Below are 22,347 nucleotides of genomic sequence, written 5' to 3' on the forward strand. Positions count from 1 at the left end.
TGCTATCCCCTTGATGGAGTTAATGGAAGTTTTATAGTTTACACTTTACTTAAAACTACCTTGTTGTCAAACAGAGAAATGCAAACTAGGCAGAGTAAAAAAAAATATAAAAAATAATAACAGAACCCAAAAACCACATCAACAAGAACTTGAAGTGATTTGTGCATGCATATTTTAATTCAAAAAGCGAGGCTAACCTAAATAAAAGGATAAGAGCAACAGAGATTCATCCTGCAAGCAGCTGAGGAATTGCTGTTATCAGCCTCTTCCTGCTGTGAGATCCTGGGTGCTCACACACAACTGCTCCTGTCCTGGCCAAGGCAAGGCTGAGGCCAGAAGTTGGCACTGCCTTTAGGAGAGCAGCACTTGAGATGAAATGTAGAGCAGGATTTAAACTCCTCAGCTAGTTCAGCTGTAGACCACAGGCACACAGTCCATGCCTTTCTGCTTTTACCTGCACAACTTTATTTTAAATTGGGTCTTGTCCCCAGGGCTCCATGTTAAAGGAGTTGCTCATACAAAGAATCAAGAGTCAGAAGCTTTGGACGTGTCAGGACAAATCCCACCAAATGTAAATTGGTGTAATGTACAGATTTATGCTGGTTTACACAGCCCTAGAAAGGGAAAGGCAGTAATTCAAACTGCTGCACAGGCTCCCAACAACAGTGATGATAAGCATTGCTTTTCTAACGCTGAAGGAAGGTTCTGGGAAAGGAAGATAAATCAAAACATGTCATCTTTGAAAGGGGAGCAATGCAGGAGCTAAGCCCCAGTGGCTTCACCCATCTCTTCCCAGTACAACAGGCTTGGGTGTTATTCAGTACATGAGTTTTGCAACAGTTTTCATTCTAGTTAAAACTGCAGGAAGGTTCATTAATTTTAATGCTGTGTGATTTGCCATGCCCATACCTAGGAATGCACCAAACCCTGGCAGTGTTTGCCTGCTGGCAGAGGGGTGAGTGCTGCTCACTCTGCCTGTGCTGCCTTTAGACCCGACCTTACCAAGCTGCAGCAGCTGCCCAGCACCACATCCCCAGCCAGGCACTCACCCTCTGAAACCACCACCCTCTCAGGGACAGGGGACAAAGTGAGACATTGAGGCTGAGGCAGAGCCTGTGCCCCCTCCTGGCTTGTGCAAATTCACAAAGAATGTGGGTCTGTATTCTCTAAAAATCAAACAACCCCCTCAAAGAGAAAAACTTGCTGGTATGTCAATTATGATAAACACTGCTGGTGAGGAAACTGAACCTGTGAGCTCAGTTTGCATTTTAAAGGCACTCACTCCTGTATTTTGGTGCATTCTCTTGACCTGAGATATTAAATCAAGCATATCAGGCTAACTTTTTTCCAGGTAATGAAAGGGTTTATCAGCACACCTCTGGTGGAATATTAACTCCAGTGTTTTGCTGGGAAGAGGTTCAGTTTAATCTGGATTGCAATTGGAGAGCAGAAAAGAAAAAAGGTCAAACGTGGCACCATTATTAAAGAAATGGGTTAATTATTAACCATGGGTAGGAAACTGTGGAAGCACAGCAGCAGCCCAGTGCTGCTGGTGACAATGCTGGCTGCTGGACAAGCAGAAAGAGATCCAGGCTGCCTGCAAGAGGAAAGGGATTAAAGCTCTCACATTGTTACATAACTAAAGAAGCTGCTTCTGAAACAGATATCTGTATCTGCAGGGTATTTGGGGTGCAGTGGTTTTATTAGCCAGAGACATCACAACCAGCAAGGCAGGCTTAATGCCCATTAAAAAAATGTTTTATGCCTGGTATCAGGGAGCTCTGCAGGGTTCAGAAATGGATCAGACATTTCTACACATAACAAGATGAGCCAAAGGCAGCATCTGATATTCCACAAAAGGAAACAAACACTATAAACAAGGTACACAAAGGCTCCAGCTCTCAGGCAAAAACTGCCCTCTGCCTACAAGGGACCAGGACACTCCCCCACAAATGGGTTATTCTTCCCAGCAGGTGCCTGTTTCTAGGGCTATCCTCTAAAGCAGATTATATTAACCAGTATTTGCATCAGGAAAGCAGCTGAGAGAACAGCTCACCTGAGTCTGCTGTGACACATCCTACACCAAACCCAACAGCATCCAGCAACACTGTCATTTCCAAAACCATTCACAGAAAGAAAAACAAAAACACAACCCAGAAGATTTGTAACTTTTTAAACTATGGAAACTGAGGAAAAACAACACTGTAGCAAAATGTTAACTGGCAAATAAAGGCATAGCTACAAAAAGAAAGTTAAAATATCACATCAGCCCAAACCTGCCAAAACTGAAGGAATCACAACAGATAAAAGAAAGTATTAGAGGAAAAGTGGGTAAAAATAGAAATGCCAGGATGTGACATGCCTGGGAGTTATAGAAAGCATCTGGATTGTCCTCAGATCCCCTCCTGACTGCTGTCTAACTCAGTAATCATCCCTCTTGAGCAAGAGGGTTGTCTCAATGAGCAGTGGGGCAATGCTTCCTCTCATCTGGTGCCATTTGGGGCAAAGCACCTTCCAGGCAGGCAGGGAACAGCTTGTGCCCTGGGCTGCACAGAGCTGGGCACAGCCCAGAGCCTGCCCTGCAGCCAGGAGGGGACACACACACACACACAGAGCCTCTGCTTCTGCCCTGGGCAAGGACCAGCCTCCATCCACAGAGCCACCCAAAAACAGCTCTGCAAACCAACACACCATTGAAACTCACTCCAGGCAAAAGGAAGGGCACAGAAAGCCTCATCTCAGCCTGTCAGGGTTCCACTTGATAATAATTTCCACTTTATTTCTGGAGCCTGCCATTTATTGAGCATTGCTGAGGACAATTGCTCCTCTTCTGCAACCTCTCTGCTTTCAAAAGCCCAAATGCACAGCCTGGCAATGCCTGCTCATGGATACACACTGCACAGAGTGCTGCCCTGTGCAGGGCATCCTGGGCACAATGACAACCTGAAAGATTTCTTAACAAGAAAAAGAAAAAACCTTTTGAACTGAACAATTGTTATTTTTTACAGCAGTTACAGCCAACTGCCTGGCTCAGTACCTGGTACCTGCCATGGATGTCCTTTGCTACAGTGACAGCTACAGAGAAGTAGTTGAAAATGTTTAAGCAAAAGATGCTTTGTCATTTTGTGAAGCATTAACACTGCTCAATGCTTTTAAAGGACATTACAACACCTTGGCTGTGGACCCAGACTCTCCAGCTTAAATTTTGGATTTTGTAATGCTCTGAGCATCACTTCTAAAAAGCACAGACTTTGGAGTGTCTCTCCTCTGCTCACTCCATGGTCGCCCAAGCCTGAACCAGGCAGATATTTGAGTTTTCAGAGCTAAGCTAAGGCAGGAGAAAATCCCATTCTATGGAAAGCTGAGGAAAACAAACCCAAGCAGCTGCATGTGAAAATTACATGAAGTCCAAAGCCACTGAGTGGGAGCCTTAGGACAGAGAAACAGTCAGGCAAGTGCACAAATGCCTTCCACGTGTTCTGGGTGGAAAGAAACTGAATTTTTTAAAGTCTAACATGGAAACTGCTTTAAGCAATTTGTCATTTTCAATAGAGGTTCTGCAGTAAAAGAGAGATTTCGACAAGTTAAACAACTTCCTACCGGAACAGCCGCATGCGATGTTTAAACTGCCTCTCACAGGCTCCTCTGAAAAGGAGCATTTCTAATTCTGCCATCCAGGAAAACTTTGAAATGTCACTGCTGTTTGATTTGATCAGTGCAAAGGAAATGCAGAGTTGAGAGAAGGGGAAAACAATGCGTTTACCATTCTGTCATTTTTAAAAACTTGATTCCAAGGCAGTTGTGTGAGTCAGTGCTAAGAAATGCAAATATTGCATCTTTACCTCCAAAAGGGGGAAGCTTCAGCCACGTTTCCTGTAAATGTTACAACTTAAAGCTCACCTGGGTATAACAAGTAATCAATGTGCAATGCCCCCTGAAGGAGAACTGAGGCTGAGAGCACCTTTTAGTTAAACCTGAGATAAACAATGTTTTTATGGCACAAAGTCCTCTGCACAAGATCCACTACAATGGATCATAATGCTGAAGTCTTTTCTGCATTGGGGACTGAGGAGAAATAAATACACAATAAATATTCACCACTGTTTCTGCCACCAGTTCAGACAGCTATCAGCATTCAGCAGTGCTGCTGCTGCTGTGTCCCAGTACTTGAGAGCTCTGTCCTTTGGAGGCATTGATGGAGTTCTGTTTATCAGCTGGTGATGCTAATGGGAAGCCTTTCCTCAGCCAGAGCTCAGGGAGGAGCAGGCTCTGCTTGGCAAAGCCCACAGGTTGCTGGAAGATGCTTGAGGTTTACAAAAATGGAGTAGCCAGAGCAGAACAGCATAAAAAGCCACCTATTATTTGTAAAATCTACCTCCATCTGCTACTAATACAGGAGAAGAGGAACACCAGTTTTAATTGAGTCTGTAGATTAGGCTTTAAAAAGTGCCTAACTTTTTGAAGAAAAGTTTTGAACCTTCCTGTTGAGCACACACCCAGGGCCTGGAGGGCAGGAGGTGCTGCAGGCTGCAGAAACACTCTTTTGTCAGAAATCCACCAGAGAATTTATTGTATCCAGCACATCCTGAGCCAGGCTCCAGCCAAGCAGCTGATGGAACCTTCCCTGCCAACTCAACTGCACCGTGGAAAAATGCTGGTACTCCCTGCCAGGGGTGAGATGCCATCCGGGCAGTGACTGCTGCAGAGAGAGGAGAATACAGCAAATAAAAACTAACTGTGCAAGTGAGAGAATTCAGCAAATAAAAACTAACTGGGAGGAGCCAGCCTGGGATGCAGGGCTCCCTCAGCATCCTCAGGGGGAGAGCAGGCAGGACCAGCACAGCAAGATGCAGTGCAAGTCACCCACTCTGTCTCAGAGCATCACAGTCCCTGGCAGGACACAGATGACCAGGCTGATTTACACAGCAGCTACACTAAATCAATTGGAAATAGGTTTGGGTTAATCCTCTGCAGCCTTTTAATGTTGGGATTGTGACAACTTGCCTGGCTTTTTAGGCAAACAGCAATTTCCACACTGGTTTAGGCAAGCCTCAGTGCTGATTATAGCATCTTTTACAGACAAGATATGAAAAGCCTCTGCAATGTGTTACGTTAGCACATGCTGGAATTTAAGCACTCTCATTTTTACTGGGGCTTTTCTCATGTGTAACAACTTCAGCACATCCAAATTTGCCAGTCTGCAATATGAGCAAGATATCCTATCCCAGCTCAGAACTGAAAAAAAAAAAAACCTCTTTGTATTTAGCTCCTGGAAAAACTGATATGTGGGTATTTCTAGCATCGACTAATACAACTGGAAAACTGGCAATGGAAAACAAAAATAAATGGAAAAGTCGCCTTGGGTAGTCCCTAAGCTATCTTTTTTGCAGATAGAAATTTCAGCCTTTGACAGGTTTTATAAGCACAAATTAAAAAAAAATTAAAAAAAACAAAACAAAACAAAACAAAACTATAAGGCATTTTATGGAAACGCCATTGTGGCAAAGCTTCACCTGAGCAGGACAACCTGGCAATACAACAAGAAGGCTGCTCCAGCTGAGGCAATTCAATCTTTTCCCTTGTTTTAATGAGGATTTGGGAAGCAGCAGAGCCCCACAGCACAGCAAGAGGGAGCCAAAATTTGTGGGCCCATGCCTTTGTCACAAACACCCTGCTGAGCCACACAGCCCCTGTGCTTGGCTTTCTCCCCTCCACCCACCACCTGAGCTCTACACAGCCCTCACTCCTCCTGTAAACACTGGGGCAGGGACAACTCTCTTGGATCCATGCACTGCCTGGCACAAGAGAGCCCCAAACTTATCATGCTTGACAGACTGACATCATGCATCCAGGTATTCACATTTCCCATTCTCATAAAGGAATGACCTTGAGTTAAAGTGTAACTGCCACCTGCCCCTGGAATGAGGGAGTTAAATGCCATTTTATGGCCTTTAACATACCAGAAACCTCTGTGCACCACGAAACTGGGCACCTTTCCTAGATAAAGTTTATAGGTGTACTCTGGATTTCCCTCCTGCATGCTCAGAATGACTCACAGGGGCCAGACAAAGGTCTAGGTAGCAGCTGCCCCCAGCATCTGTCAGGAAAAGGGAACCTGGATCTTCTTCAGCAGCTGCATCACATAACCTGAAAGCCACTGAGATCTCATGAGCAAACCATCTTTCAAAACCAACATGTTCCTGCAAATGATTTACAGGACAAGTATCACTGAAACAGTTTCACCACAGGAACACCACAACAGTGATTTTCAATGTTTTTACAGGATCAGAGGCTGCCTGTGCATCTCGTGATGGGATAATGGCATGGGAACTGTTCTCAGCCATAATGGTGGTGGTTTCAGACTCTTCCTTTTCAGCTTCCCAATAGCTGTGCCAACAACAAATTCTAGCTTTCATGGTGAAATCCATGGCACTGGAGCTGCTGAAATCATGGGATCAGTTTCCATTAAAAAGGAAAAATTAAGAGTGAAGAAAAGGGCATTCTGGAACTCTTCACTGAAGCAGCATTTGACAATATGGATGCTAAAGTGAAAAAGTTAAATATATATATATATATATATTCACATATACACACCAGTCACATTCTCACAGTCTCACCCAAGAATTCAAACTATTTTTACGGGTGACATAATGTTTTCACAAGCTCCTCCTCTTGGACTGGGTACAGGCTGTGTGTAGATATAAAATTTTCCCTTATGTGTAACCTCACTGAGCAGCCAATCCTTGGATCAGTACAGCCCTGATATCCTCTGTGCCCATCTGGATTTTGCCCAGAGCAGTTCCATGCCTCCCACAGAAAGCCAGAGAATGACAGTGGGGGTTTAATTGCCTTGCTCCACCTGTAACAAACAAAGCTTCCTGCAATATGAGGGATTTATAGACTGTAGCTTAGTCCAGGCAAAAACAGCTCCACGTGAAATTGGGGGAACAATCTCAGCACGCTCATATCTTTTCATTAAAAAAATAAAAATAAGGAAAGCTACATTACTTGTATAAAAGCATTTGGCAGCTCAGATCTCCACTTGGGAACAGCTTGATTAATAAAAGCAGACAGTAGGTGACAGGGAGGACTCCACAGTGCAGACAGACTACACAAAAGTTAACAAAACACTATATACCATTGCTAAGCAAGTTTGGTATTTGCACATCAAACAAACACACAGCATTTGCTGGGGTACCAGCAGAAGACAATCTAACAACAACAAAGCAAGCCATCCCCTCCCAATAAGCAAACAACTTACTGACTTTATTCAGAAACAACAGATACTGTGATCCTCAGAGTCCCTGCTGGGCAGCAGCAGAACCTCTGGACTTGCTCAAGCAGTCAGGCTGCTCCTCTAAACCACTAGCAGAGCACATTGAGAAGATATTCTATATTAGTCACTTCATTGTTTAAAGAAAAATGCATACCAGGGAAAAGAGAAGGACATGATTCTTTGTTTTGCATCAGACTAATCCCTCTTTCACCCACAGGAGAGGGAGAGAACAAAGCCTGGGATGGACCAGTGGCTGCCACAGCCCCATCAGGTGTCCTGTCTGCAAAGAGGAGACTCAGCTTGGAGACAGCAGATTTCCCAAATTCAGCCAAACTTCAGACTTCTCAGGATCAGCTCCTCCAGGGCTGTGCTCTGACACACATCCCCCACTGTCCCTGTGCCACACAGGGGAGACACTGCCCTGGGGCAGCACAAATTTTATTTTAGGCACCACATCCTAACAGAATATTCAACAGCAAAGCTGCATCAAAGTCACAGAATGGTTTTGGTTGGAAGGGACCTTAAAAATCATTCAGTTCTGACACCCCCAGCCATGGCAGGGACACCTTCCACTGTCCCAGGTTGCTCCAAGCTCCATCCAGCCTGGCCTTGGGCACTGCCAGGGATCCAGGGGCAGCCACAGCTTCTCTGGGAAACATGTGCCAAGGCCTCCCCATCCTCACTCATTCAGGGAAGAACTTGTTCCTGCTATCTAACCTAATCCTGTCCTTTTTCAGCTTGAAGTCATTCCCCCTTATCACTACACACCTTTGTAATGGTTCCTCTCCAGCTCTCCAGAACAAGGTGGGCTGGATTGCTGTGGGGCTGGGACTGTCACCAGCTGGAAAGAGCCATGCTCCAGCAGATCCTGCAGAAAACACTCAGCCTGGTTTACAGACAGCCTCAGCATGAACAACTCCACCAGTGAACAGGGAAACTCTTCCCCAACCCAGAACTCTTAGAACCATTTCTGTGTCTGCTGCTGCTCTCTCCACCTCTCCTCCAGCCACCCCTGGCTTCCCACAAGGCTCCAGTGGATTTTTCCAAGCCCCAGCAACCTCCACCTGTACCCCTGCTGTTTAAATTGCTAATTGGGAGCTCTAGTTGTGCCTTTGGGAAAGGAGGACCATGGGCATGCTCCTTGCTATTTTTAAGTCTTTTTGCAATTATTCTGCAGCCCAGGTCCTCACCTGTCCAGTTCAGCCTGTTTGGGAAGTCACTTTCCTCTCTTATTCATCCAAAAACTCTGAGACATCTGTGTCTGTCATCAGTTTGGTCTAACACCCACTTAGTGCAGGATCTGTACCACTGGAATAAGACAGGTTGAACATCAAAGTTGAGGTTTTTTTAAAGTACACAGTATCTGCCCAGCTTTGTTTGTATTGAGGGAGTGGCTGGATTTCAGGCAGCTTCTTTTTTCAAAGGCATTTTGTTAATAACTAAATGAAAAACCCAGAGCTGAGGTTTTCCTCTTAAAAACAAGCCAGAGATTAAGGATATGAAGAAAGAAGCCAGTCTCTTCCCACTCTAATTGTACTGAGACACTGACTTGAGGGCTCCAAAATTACAGATGTGTAATCCAAGACAATGAACTCTTTACTGAAGGATTAGCAAACCATGCAAAACTGATTCCTTATTCAAATGCCTTGCAATTGTAAGGGCATCTGTTCCACTTTGCAAGTCATCCCAAAGGCTTTGTTTGTTTTGATTTCCTGTTCCATTATGAAGACAAGGCACTTTGCATTATTTTCACACTGTGTAGTAAGCATTATTGTTTAGTCTAATAAGGGACAGTTAATGAAATTCAATAAATATTTTTTTTAAACTTTATTTTTCTTTTAAGTTACGATACAAGCCCTCACAACCCTCAAAACTGGAACAGTTTTTAGCCAAAAGCCAAGTGTGTAAAAATGTGACCCAAAACATCAGGACCTGAAGAAAAAACTGTTTTGTTTCTCCAAGGTCTATTAGGGGCAGTTAAAAAAAATCTGCAGGTTTAAATAATATTAATAACACAAAACAGTCCAGCACAAATGATGCCAGAGTGAGGGCTGGGGACTAACAGAGAGCATGATGTTCAAACCACCTTGTAGCAGTGGAATAGTTCTGGAAACCATTTAAAATGTCACAAGAGGAAGGGTTGATGGAGTATGTGACCTTTGGAAACAGAAGGGTGGATCTTCACAAAAATATCCCATTTACCCTGAGCCATACTGCTCCTGCAGGGCCAAGAGAGATGCTGGCCCACCTATTTGGTTCAGAAGGAAAAGCAAAATAATACAATTAAGGGGGAAAAAAAATAAATATCCAAATCTTCCAACATATCAACACAATGCAAAAGCTGCCAAACTGCTCTGGAAGCAGGCAGCTCTTCCACAGCTCTCCCTGATCAGGAGATAAAGTCTGCATGATAGCCTAGGCTTACCTTTGTTTGCCAACAGCAGATCCCTGCAGGAAGCCCAAAGTGAAGCCATCAAAGGCACTGATTAAAGGCTCTGGTCTGTGGATCTCCCTGGGCTGCCAGCTCTGAGCCCCTTCCTGCAAACCCCTGCAACAGCCAAGCCAGGCTGCACCAGCCCAAAGCATCAACAGAGGAGACAGAGCACCAGTGTAGAGACAGACAGAAAGTGACGACAGTGCTGAAAATGATGGTTCTGAGGAGCTGCTCTTGCAGGCTCAGCAGTGCTGTCACTTCCCTGTCCTGCAGGAGATGCCTCCAGTGACACAGAGAGAGGAGATCTTCACAGATCACGGGGGGATGACCCAGACCTGCGCCCTTGATGCAAAAAGGTCACTTCATACTCAGTTTCTCAAAGGGAAAAATAAGTATTTTCCACAGCTGAGCTAGAGAAAAACTCTGGAGAAATATAGACCAGGAGGATCTGCATTTTGCTGCTCCAGGAATTGGGATGTGGAGCTGGAAGGAGCTCAGACAGGATGCAGAAGTCTGAGTACCAGCACTCCAAGTACCACTGAGTGCTCACAGCAAGGATCTCTACCTTCAGCTAACATTGCCTCAAATTCTTCAGAGTCCTTCTATAAATTCACAGCATTTGCCCTTACAACCACTACTCTGTGCTTTTCACCAAGAAATTTAAAGTCACTTGCAGCACACAAAGATCAAAACCAAATGCCTTGATTTACAAGTTCCAGTCAAAGTCAGAGGAAGTGTGAAAAAAAAAAAAAAAGCCCAAACACCTGAAATAACTAGCAGGCATAGCTGGTGTCTGGAGCTAAGTAAAGGAATGCAAATAAAAAACTTGGCCAATTATTTTTAAAAACCTCAAGAGAGGTCCCAAAGACCCTGCCCTTGCCCACAGCCTGGACCCTGCTAATGCAATAGAAAAAGCCCTGGAGGCAGCAGCATCTTCTCAGCTTCCACATTACTTCAAACTGAGCCATGCTGAAATCTAATGAGAGAGGGCTCAAACCATCAGTTCTGCACAGCCACAAAAGTGCTGCTCTGAATATCTTCACACCTTAATGCAGCTGCCCTGGGGCAAATGTTTCCCTGTGCAGGCATACACTGCCAAAGGAGCAAGTGTGTTTCTCAGGCATCAGATCAAGAGATACAGGAACAGCCAGAAGAGATGCATGAATGATCACAGCCTGAGCTGAACCAGGAGAAAATGACAATCCCAAACACAGGAATGCAAGCAGCTACTGCTGTTTTGGCTTTCAAGCCTGTTAAAAAAAAAAAAAATAAAGTTTTACATTTCTGATGTGGAAGATGAATCTTAAATCTCACAATACCAGGTCAATAATTCACTCATGCAGGAGTTGTAACTCGGTCTTAAAAACATGGAACAACATGCAGGATGGTGTTAACATCTTATTTTGCAATGGTGTTGAATGACTGCTCATAATTAGACCATAATTGTGATTTAATTGCTCTGTGATCTGACTGGCCATAAAGAGGGAGCCAGGAGTCCCATCTCAATGGGTGGAAAGATTAACTTTATTGTGGAAAGCATAACCCCCTTTCATGCCATTAAAAATATCACATTAATTCCTGGAAATTTTTATAACAGGCACAATGTTGCTCTTGGGCTCTCTTGTCCATCTCTGGGGTGCTACTCTGAGGCTCAGGAGAGGATGGATGACTGCTCTGCCACAAGCAGGATCAGCTTCTAAATCTTGGCAGATTCTACACTGTAAATTCAGGCACAGTAAAGATAAGGTCTTCCTCAAGGCAGTATTTTAATACAAGACATACACATTTCATGACTACTAAGTGCAGTACTTCTTTAAATACTTCTTTAAAGAAAGAAGACTACTGATCTGTAGCAAAATATGCTCCAAGTGAGAGAAGAAGATATATTGCCTTTTTTTGTTTTACATTTCATTCATGACTACTCCAGCTGCCAGATTTGAAAACAGGCCTTATAAATCTGGAATACAAGAACATCTCCCAGGTTTTTAGATGACAAGATTTCCCTCTTTCCACTTGAAACCCACCTGGGCCCAAAAAAATTTGGGTCAGATGGAAAAATGACTGAGAGAATTCACTGTGGAAGCGACTGGCACTGAGCTAGCAAAGACTGAAGGAAAACATTTTTTGGAGCTTGTGCTGAGAGGTAAACTGGGAACAGCAAGAGCTCACTCTCTAAACAGCCTCTCCCTTTGCTGGCCCAGCTCATCAGTCCCAAGCTCTGCTCCACACAGGCACCAGCACTCAGTGCCAGGCTCTGCAATGCCAGGCACAGGCACTGAGAGTGGGATGTTCAGCATCACCTCTCACAAAGTGACATTCTGCTTCCCTCTGCTTCTAAACCACCAAACACACAGGAATTTACTGATGCAGCCACTCTTCTCCTTTTTTTTTAACTTTTTACAAAAATTCCCAAAATAATAATCAGATATTATCTCACGAGCTCTCTCAGGAAAATAAAATATTCAAACGTCAGCTCACACAAACTTTTTGAAAGAAACTGGTTTTGTTCACATTAATAAATGTAACTGAGCTTAACATCTCATTTAGCAGATGCCAGCCTGACATTGAAGCACTGAGTCACTGCACTGTATTTCAGAATTTATCTTTGAGTCAAGTTAATGTTTGAAAAGAAACAAATGCAGCTGATAGCACTGGGTAAACAGTGACTGTTTCTGCTTGGGATCACGTCTGTTCCTGCCCTGTACAGGGCCAAAAACCCCCCCAGCACCCTCAACTCCTCCCCACCGTGGGATCATCCCAGCTGCAAAGTCCTCTCAAAATTATTAATTGCATAAACTGCTCTCAGCACCTCCTGGTTTCAAAGCAATTGTTCACTAGGAGCTTGGGATTCTGAGACTCTTTTAGGAAAGCAAAGCATTGAAATGAGAACTGAAAAAAAACCAATTTAAAAATAAATTTACAAGCATATTAACTTTGACAGTTTCCCACACCAAGCATCTGGCTTGGTGTGGTTTGGCACAGGTCATTGAAGCAAGGAGGAAAAAAACCTGGAAATCTCTCTGAATGTGCCCATCCCTCACTGAGGGAGAATGAAAACCCAGATACTCTGCCTCAAACAAAACATGGTCCATTTTTTATAAATATAGTCTTAACTCCTCTCTTTTGGAGGATGGCACAACAAATTTCTCTTGAAGTCTATTAAACAAGACCCTGAGAAGAAATGGCATGCCCAATTTTATAACTGATCCATCCAATGTAATCAATTATCCATTTATTTAAGTGAGCTATTTTGACAAATGTGAAATGTATTCAAGGAAGCCACAATATGCACAGTACAGCTGGGAAATCACTGTGCTAAGGCAATGCCAGCTTTACACTAGAATATGTGACCATTGCTCCTATAATTCAACCTATTAATTCCATACTCTCTGACCAAGTAATAATAAAAATACATTTATTAACTCCACAGAAGTTAATTGGCAATTTCATCAGAACTGAAGCGCAGATGTTAGATGGAAACAGTCAGTCATAAAAGCATGACATGTTAACTGAGGTTTTTTCACACATTTGACAGCTCTGAAAGTTACTAAGACACATGGCAGCAAGATTCTGCTCTCTTTCCCCCAAAACAGATAACTATAGTAGTACAATTTTATTCTCAAATGTAAGCAAAAAAGGGTGCATAAGTGGAAAAGGAAGGGAAAGCTCCATTAAAGTTCTTAGCCTTCTTCACTCTTCCTCCCAGGGTAAGCAAAGGACCAAGAAATCCCATATGACCAGTATGAAATACCAGTACTCCCATTAAGAGATTCATAGAGGCTTCTCCTTTTGGTACTTACTTTTCAAACTTACCACTCACAAAAACAAGAAAAAAAAAAGTATTACATGTGAACCTCTAAGTGTACAAACAGAGTTTTAATGGTAAAGCCCATGCACAGCCCATGTCACCCACATTTCACATCCTAGTCTCCTCTCTTTCACCAAGGGCAAGGTCAGAACCGTTATTTTCTCTGCTCACGCTTGCAGATGACTGACTTACAGTAAATTTCCTGTTTTTCCAGCCTTGTAAATGTCATACAAAACAGACAGGCAATACAATGTATACATTTCCAGGCTAATATTGCCCCAGCACTTCAGCACCAACCAGTTAGGGACTATGAACTGTGAGGAGGAGGAAAATCAGAGTTAAAAACATGTTTACAGTCTTATCTGCACACTCCTTTGCTGTCTGCTCTAGTGCCACACATTTCCTGTTGAATGACAGCTGCCATTCCCATAATCAGATTTTTAATCAACACAGAAGTAATGCATTTTAATTAAAACACTCTCCTTTTCTATGCTTATGATTCTGACACGAGGGAGATCCCTGCTTTGCACAGAGCAGCGTGCAGATGCCAGGCTGTCATTGACAGGCACAGGGAACTGCTTTCCAGACCACAAAAATATTTAGTGATTTAAAAAACAAACATTTATTTCTATTCCACATTCATGGCTAATAAAGCATTTTTTTTTTATATTGAGAAAGAAAAAAAAAATCCTAGAGTAACCAAGGGTTTGGTTCTCAGCTCTAGATGGGAATAGTCCAAGGTTTGAGTGCCTGCTCTGACTTACAGATGGGTTTTGAAATCTTTTCTCCCACCTTCCAGGTAAACCAAACCAACATGCTAAAATTCAGTTCTCAGCCCATTCTTTTGATAATATCCTGGAGCTCAGACACATTTACCACCAAGTTCTGTCATTTTCAGTTTATTCCCAGGACATGTTTTATTCATACGTCATATTTCCAAAACAATAAAAAGTTTGATCACAAGTTGCTTGGTCGGGAAGGGTTTTATACACACCTTCCTTCACCCACCAACACTGATCACATTGCAACACCACAAGCTGTATTTCAATACTTCTGTTAAAACAATCAGTATGTAAAAAAACTCTGCCTAATTTCCTCATACTTCTCTTCATGCTTTTCTCCCCCTCCCACTTGGGCAGGGAAACTAGCAAGCTGAGTTTCCTTCACCACTTCCCAGTGAAGTGAATGCAGCAGGGAAAATAGACATTTGTTTAAGGAAAACTGGGGTTTTTGGAGTTGGACAGTGTTTGCTGGGATATTTCTCCAGAGTCCTGGAAGGGAGTCACTGTGCTTTGGTGGATGAGTCTCTGTGCTTTGGTGGATGAGCTCGGGGCAGGTGGTGTAGGGGGAGTGCACAGGGCTCCTCTCCATCACCCCATCACTGGGATCCGCTCTGGCTCCCCAGGTTTGAAGGATGCCTGTGAAACAAGAGCCTGCAGCCCTTCATCTCAGCTCATCAGCGAGCCCAGGGACAGCACTTCAGGTGAGTCCTGCCAGCTGGCCAGAAATCCTGTCTGCAGCTACCAGCTGGGCTGAACGAAGTACAGGGGAAAAAACACTTGCACCACAAGGCAGAGCAAAACCTCCACCTTTAGGATGCACACGTCCTTAGGATGACAAATAAATTTCCCCTAAGGAATCTCTTGGGCAACACGAAGAGAACTTCCCTTCCTTCCTGCACTTGGAGCTGACCTCGGGGTGCTCCTGCACCTCTCACATCTCCAGCTGTCCAGCTGCAGTCCTGCTCCTCCTGCCCATCCACCCAGCCTCGGTGGCTGCGGCAGCACCAACAGTTTTTTGGCACTGAGTTGAAATCCTGCCCTGGGAAATCACAAGCCCTTCAGCTAGGCCTGCTAGCTAACCTGTTGAGCAACTGGTGAGTGTACATGGATGTGAAGTGGCATCTTTTTAATCCAGCATGGGAGGACTCTTCCTATCCTCTTCCTCAGCCAACCAGGAGAGCTACCTGTCTGTTCCTTCACCTGAGCTCTGCAGGGCTGGCAGCACGGCTGTACCCTCACCTAGGGCAAACCAGGGGGGAAAAAAGGTGAATCTGAGTAGCCTTCCAGCCAGAGAGGGAAGATGCAGGACGGCCCAAGCTTTTTCTTCCCACTCTGGCAAACACACGCTGCACTTTCAGAACAAGACTCCACTAATCACTCGGCAGCTCCAAAGGATGCTCAGCTTCTGGAGGAGGGGATCTCTGCCCCATTCCCCCCACAGTGAAGCTCCTCCAGCCTCTCCGAGGGTCAGCCGGACACCGAGCTCGCCCGGAGCAGCGCGGGTTCCCTGCAGCGAGCGCTGGCAGCTCCGCGGTGCCTTTGGGAAAGTCTCACGCAATTGCTCGCTGCGCTTAGCGCAGGGCAGAGGCTGCGGGGACACGCACACGCCTGGGTGCATCGCCACCCGCGTCCGTCCGTGCCCTGCGCTGCCCGGAGGGCTGATGCTCGCCACCCCCGGCGCCGCACTCGCCCGCGGCCGCCCAGCCCCGCATCCCTAGCGGGTCCCCCCGTCCCGCCGCGCCCCCTTCGCACCTTGTCGGACGGCTTTCACCACGATGGGGTCCTTGCAGCTCCGGATCACTTCCAGCACGTCGTAGCGCGGCAGCCCCGACACGCGGACCCCCTGCACCTCCAGCAGCAGCTCGCCCTCGCTCAGCGCCGCCTCGCCGTCCCCCGCCGCCGCGCCCGCGTACGGGAACTCGCCGTGCTCCGCGCCGCCCAGCAGGGCGAAGCCCAGCTGCCCGCCGGGCCCGCGCCTCAGCGCGCACTGCCGCACCCGGCTGGACCAGTGGTTCTTCTTCTGCACCACCCGCGACATGGCGCGGCGCGTCCCTGCGCGCCCGCGGAGCGCGCTCGGCAGGTGCGAGGGGCGCGGACCCGCCGCCCGCTCAGGCCATCACCGCCCGCACGGCTCCGCGCCCGCGGGGGGCGCGCACCGCCCGCGCCGTCCCTTCTCCCCTCTTATTAAGAAGAAATAAAAAAAAAAAAGAAAAAACTTAAAAATTACAAATAATTTAAAAGCGCTGGGGAAAAAAAGCAAATCCGGCAGCCGCACGGTGTTGCCGCCCCTCTCCGCGGGCGCTGCGCGGGGCGCGGAGCCGCTCAGGCGATACAAAGCGCCGCTTGTTTTGTTCCAGTTCGGTCCGTCCCGCTCCGCCGCGCTCCGCGCTGCCGGCGCAGGCGCCTTGCTACGGCCCGGCCCCGCTCCCCGCCCCGGCCCGGCCCCTGCTCCCGGCTCCCCGCCCCGGCCCGGCCCCGCTCCCCGCCCCGCCCCGGCCCCCGCCGGTTCCTCGCTCCCCTCCCCGGCTCGGCTTCCCGCCGGCTCCCAGCTCCCCGCCCCGGTCCCGGTCCCCCCTCCCCGCCCCAGCCCGGTCCCCGCTCCCCGGTCCCTGCTCCCTGCTCTCCACTCCCCTCTGCCCTCTCCCTTCTCCCTTCTTCCCTCTACCCGCCCCGCGCTCCCGCCCGATACCCGCTCCCCTCTTCCCTCTTCCCTCTTCCGCGCTCCCCTCTTCCCCTCTCTCCTCTCCCCGTTCCCGTCTCCCCTCTCCCGGCACGGCTCGTTCCCTCCGCCCCCCGTGCGGCCCCGGTTCCTCCCCGCTCTCACGGGCAGCTCTCCCGAGGGAGCAGCCAGCGCCAGTCCCCCCCGGGCGAGCCCCCCGGCAGGAATCCTCTTTCTCCCAGCGATGCCGGAGCTGTGCCCCGCGCTCCCGGAGGTGCTCGTATTCCAGGGGACAAGGGACTGTAGAATTTTGCTTTCCCGGGAGGATTTTCTAGGTTTTCCCCAGTTGCAAACGTCTGCATTCACTTCTCACCTGCGCTTTCCAGGTGGTTGTTACAGGAGAGGACACAAAGTTACAGCAGAGGACACAAAGTACAGGTCCTGAGGAAAAACTTGCACAAGCCCGTCATTAAAACGGTATCAAAGCGCTTGCACAAGGCTGAGTGAAAGTCGTGCTCCTACTCTTAGTTCTCCACTCCACTTTTTGACTGAGCGCTCGAATTTGAGCCATTAATAATGTCCTCGCATTGTCCTGTCCTCGTGTAGTTGTTTAGAAGCTGGACAGACTAACAGCGAGGTCTGGCTGATGGGGAAAGGGACAGGCATCCATTTGTTTGTCCTTGGTCACAACTCTACAAAGTTACCCAGAACTGGTGCAAAACTCAAAAGAGGAAACTAAGTAGAGTGCAGTACCAGCTGTCGCTTCCAGGTCATGCTCCATGCTTCCAAACCTGAAAGCCAGGCCTCATTTTGAGCAGTCTTATGCATGACCGAACCCCTTCCAGCAAGGAATTCAGTTGTCAGATGTATGCGTGCCCTATTTTGCTGCTAATCGGGACTGAGAAGTGACACAGGGAAACAAAGAGTCTGGTCTGGCTCGCTGTGCTGCCCTAATGTGCTCTCAGACGCTACAGCCCGCAGACTCAGCGCTGCTCGCATCCTCCCAGCCAAGCGTGTCCCGCCGTGATCTGCGGTGCGGGAGAGGCGGCAGGCTGCGAAAGCATCGCTGCTTGGGGAGCAAGCTCAGCCTAACATCGTCTGATGCTGGTTCATCTGATCAGCCAGGCTTAGCTCCCAGACCTAAGAGAGGTGACCGGGGCACTTTCCCTGCCCTTGCACCTGTCCCGGATGGAGCGGGGCAGGCTGTCCTTCCCTCCCCCCGCATTCCACGCGCCTTTCCCCAGCTGCAGTCTCTCATCTGGCCATTCTGCAGAGCTCCCATCGCTGCAGACGCCGCTCCACAGCTCAGTCTCCGGCCCCAGCCACCTCCAGGCAAGGGAACGAAGGCTTGGCCAATGTCACATAGCACAGCAGTGAGTCAGCTCCATCCCCTGTGCCTCAGGCACCTCTGCCCAGGTCTCCACGGGAAGCAGATGGGATTGCCAGGGCTCAGGAAAGTCCTTCCAAAGGAGGGGGCAGAGTCTGCCCTCTTGGGTAGAGGTGGACTCATGGAGTTCAATGTACCTGCTGTGTCTAGCCCTCATTTGCTTCCAAGAGTTTTCTTTCCATTTGGAACTTCCATACTTTGTTTTCAGCCTTAAAGCCATGCTGATCCCTTATGTTTGAGCAGCAGTAACTGCCTCGCATCTGCTTTTGCTGGCTCAGTAACCAGCTGCCCAATTTGTCACTTTTAGGATGACAGCACACTTTATGTTGTGCCTTCACCAATAGAGAGTGGATTGGTTCATCAGGCTGGATCTCCTGGGCAATAAATGCTCCAGAGGTCTGTAGACCCTACAGGGCAGCAACGTGGCTTGTGGGGAAGGGTTTCTCTCTTTCTCTCTCATCTGTGCCCTGGCTGACAGTTGTGTCACACACGTGAGCCCACAGTGCAGGGATCCCCTTGTTCACAGCTGAGAGCTGGGTGTGACGTATTTTCATCACCATTATTTTGCAGGGTGTCTTATGTGACAGCCCTGCTAAGTTAAAAATCATCTGGGATCCATGTGAGTATCACATGAGCTGTGGTTGCCCTGAATAGATCTTACAGAGCTACTCATGCCTCATGGAAAAATGTTTGAAAAAGACTATTTAGAAAAACAAGTTTTGATAGTAAAATTTATGAGATGACAGACTTCTAAGGGCCCTTTTCAGTTTGCTTACAAACACTGCAACTGTAATGAAAGTATGAGCTGTTCCTGTTGTAATCCTAATGCTCTACTCATGTCTCGGCCACTGTGTTCCCAAAATTCCTCTTGCTGATAATTAACAAAACCAGCAAACCTCAACCAGAACTTTATCTTGATTTTCAGATTTTCACTTCAGTTTTCCTCCTGGACCAATTTCCTACCATTTTATCTCCTTGCATGCAGGCAGTCAGTTTGGATAACCCTAGATCCTGGAAGCTGGCACCACTCAAATACAGCTGAGGTTTTTTGTTGTCCTGATTGCTGACTCTGTGACTGCCCAGCACCTTACTGCTGTGACAAGATTATTTCAGGGCACAGCTGCTCCAACCACCTCTACTAAAGGAAACCCTTGGTCAGCCTTTAACAGTACTGAGCCCTTGACCCATGGCCAGGCTGCTCCTGCCCAGAAGGGTCCCTGACACCAGCTGATGGATAATTGGGTTATTGCTCCATGCAAACCTGGCACTGCAGAGCCTGGCCACTCTCCCAGGGGACAGTGGTCCTGCCTTCTCAGGGGATGGATTTAATGATTAACAGACTGTCTTCCTCTCTAACAACTGCAGTTCTAACAATGATATCTCCTTTTTGTGAGGGTCTCTAAGCACTTCACAAACAGTAATTAAGGAATCTTCACAGGGCACCAACCTGGGGAACAGCTGAGCATTAACACAGGGCAGGGAGAAGCTCAGGGCACATTCCTCATCTGAGGATGCTCACTGCAGCCATCCTACTTCAGTGCAGCAGCTGGTCCAGCCTCCTCTCATTCAGGTCTGCATGCTCTTTACCAGCTCACAGCTCATGAGAGCACTGTAAAAACTGATTTGGGTGGGCTCAAGCCTTTAAGCACAGCCTGATTCCCTTGCTCTTTTGTCTGCATTCACTGTGGCCAATGCATTGGCAGCTGATAATTTGTCAGGATGAGAAGGCTGGTGCTTTCTTCCTCCTTCAGAAGGTGCTCTGCATGCTTTGGGTTCTGCTACAAACACACAACAGCTCAAATGGTTCTTTCAAACAGGACATTGACCCATGGTCTTGGTCTCAAATGTCTCTGAAATTTCGTGCTGTGTCCTGGATTCTAAAATGGGTCAAAGCTCCCCCAAGCATCAACTCATTCTCTCAGCTTTCCTACTGAAACTTGAGGAAACCACAGTTTTACTTTTTTTGGAATGGAAAACCATGTCTAGTCACTGAGAATGTTGTGGGTTTATGGCAGCTCACAGCCATGTACTCCCACCAGAGAGCATAAAAAAAGATGACAACGATTAAGACCACAAATGAAAGTACAGTTTATTTAATACAGCAGAATTCATTCTTAATTTCCAGATAAACCCCAAATCCTCAAACCTTTGATATCACAGGCTTCAAGGCTTTTAAAGCCTGAGCACATATATCCTGGAAAAAAAGAGAGGAGAAAGACTTTAAACAAGATCCAGTTTCTCAGACATTGAAGTTTCCTGTTGGCACACTCACACTACCAGAATCTGTCAGTAGGAAAGCCATGGATTGTGGTTATTTCCCAAACAAGAATTGTTTTTATAGTAATCCAAATTAACTCTCATTGAAGGAGAATTTTCTGTGTAGTATCCAAGATTTTTCAGCAGGCTGCTACTGCTGTCTGGTAGCAAAGAGGAGATGGGCTGGTGCTGCTTTGAGTCCTGGCCCTGGCAAACATTTCAGCAGATGACCCAGGTACAGAACAAACCCTGTATTTATAAAAAAATCTTCCAAGTGTCAGGACATGAGATGCTCTGGTTAAAGCTGCTGACCAGCCAGCACAGACAGGTCCTGCCTAAGCTCAGTGGCAGATCTGGGCTAGCAAGGTCCATCCCAAAAGGCAGCCTCTTGTGTGGGACATTTCCAGGCCCCTGCAGCAGGGTGGCTGGAGCCACATCCAGGAATCACATCCAGGGCTGGCTCAGAGTGAGTCTGGGACCATGGGATGCTGGGAAGAAAAAGGAAACTCACCCCTTAGTGGGACTTTATGTCACCTTCCTCCACAATTTATTTCAATAATATCACACATAGTGAAATAAAAAGCTGAAGATCAATCTCATAACCATATTAAGACACTCTGGGGTGTATTTTATAGGACCATTAATATACTTCTTGGGTGGTTAAAGTCACCCACAGCATAAATTAATGGCTCCATAAAACATGCTGTGTCATATTCTATGGCTTAAATAACACACAATAGGTTGGGTATGTTGGGATGTGGTTGAGCTTATTGGGTTGAAGCAAAGGGTCAGAGTGACCACCTGGAAGTGAGGATGCCAGCCTCAGGGAGCCCAGTCATTAAAAAAAAATGAAGATTCTAAAAAATCCAACACAATTAGATTTCATTAATTTTCATTAGCACTTGTATGCCCAGGTTTATTAATTTCATTCAGGAATATCCTCCCTGAAAAAGCTGATCTGTTCCAGGGTAGGATTGTTGTGGGTGGTGCTTTTTAGCATGGAGGGAACCAGGCTTGAAAACTCTGAAGAAGTTTGGCACAGGGCAGGCAAAGCCTCTTGGTAAGAGTAGGGGTCAGATTGGCTTTACAAGGGAAGCCAAGCTTGCCATATGTTTCAACTTTCTGAAAGCAACTTGAAGGAAATGTTGATGCAGTATCTATTTGGGGCAGATTTTATTGGAATGGAGGTCTCTGGTATCCACAGGAGTTTTTCCAAAATGAAAAGGGAAAAAAAAAATAAATAAAAGAGTATCTTGTTTTTTCCTCCTCCTAGTTTGGTAGATATTGAGTCTTATTAAATCACATTCTTCCCTAGGAATTTTTCTTTGCTATTTTAGTATCTCCACATGAGTAACCAAAGACTCTTCAGTAGACATTAGCTGTGTCCTGCTAAGATAAGCCACCCCAATCCACCTGTCTCAGCTGATAAACCTCCACTCTTCCACTTCTGCTGCTTGAAAAAGAAAAGGGCTCACCTTTGATTTGTGCTGCAAGATCTCAAGGAAACTGCCCAAGGCACCAACGCTCACCCAAACTCATTTTAGCTCAAGAGCCTCATTCTCTCCTCATTTCTTATCCTCCTTGGTTCCTCTGCAGTTGCAGGGAGCCTCACTGCACCCTTAAACTCCACCCCTGCTCTGCTGAGGCTTATGGACATGCTGTTCCCTGTCCTTTGCCTGTTGCCTCACCTCTCCAGTCCTCTCCTTTCTATTTTCTCTATGTATTTTCAGCACAAACCTTGCTCT

At 46.7% G+C, this 22,347-nt stretch overlaps 1 protein-coding gene across 21 annotated transcripts in view; it reads right to left on the bottom strand.

Annotated features, from left to right (window-relative positions):
- The window catches only part of MAGI1 (membrane associated guanylate kinase, WW and PDZ domain containing 1), a 321,597-nt gene extending 304,888 nt beyond the window's left edge, over nt 1-16,709 (bottom strand). For 10 of the 21 annotated variants that reach the window (XM_079317413.1, XM_079317419.1, XM_079317410.1 and 7 more), the window contains exon 1: nt 16,053-16,706. In XM_079317413.1, the coding sequence (XP_079173539.1) occupies nt 16,053-16,338 (286 nt within the window). In that variant the 5' untranslated portion in view covers nt 16,339-16,706. Of the gene's footprint in view, nt 1-16,052 lie in introns of all 21 variants that reach the window. The other 11 variants (XM_079317411.1, XM_079317395.1, XM_079317404.1 and 8 more) reach the window with 3 other exon arrangements.
- Between the last annotated feature and the right edge of the window lie 5,638 nt (nt 16,710-22,347).

The sequence above is a fragment of the Erithacus rubecula genome (assembly GCF_903797595.1).
Source record: "Erithacus rubecula genome assembly, chromosome: 13".
NCBI classification, from domain to species: Eukaryota; Metazoa; Chordata; class Aves; order Passeriformes; family Muscicapidae; genus Erithacus; species Erithacus rubecula.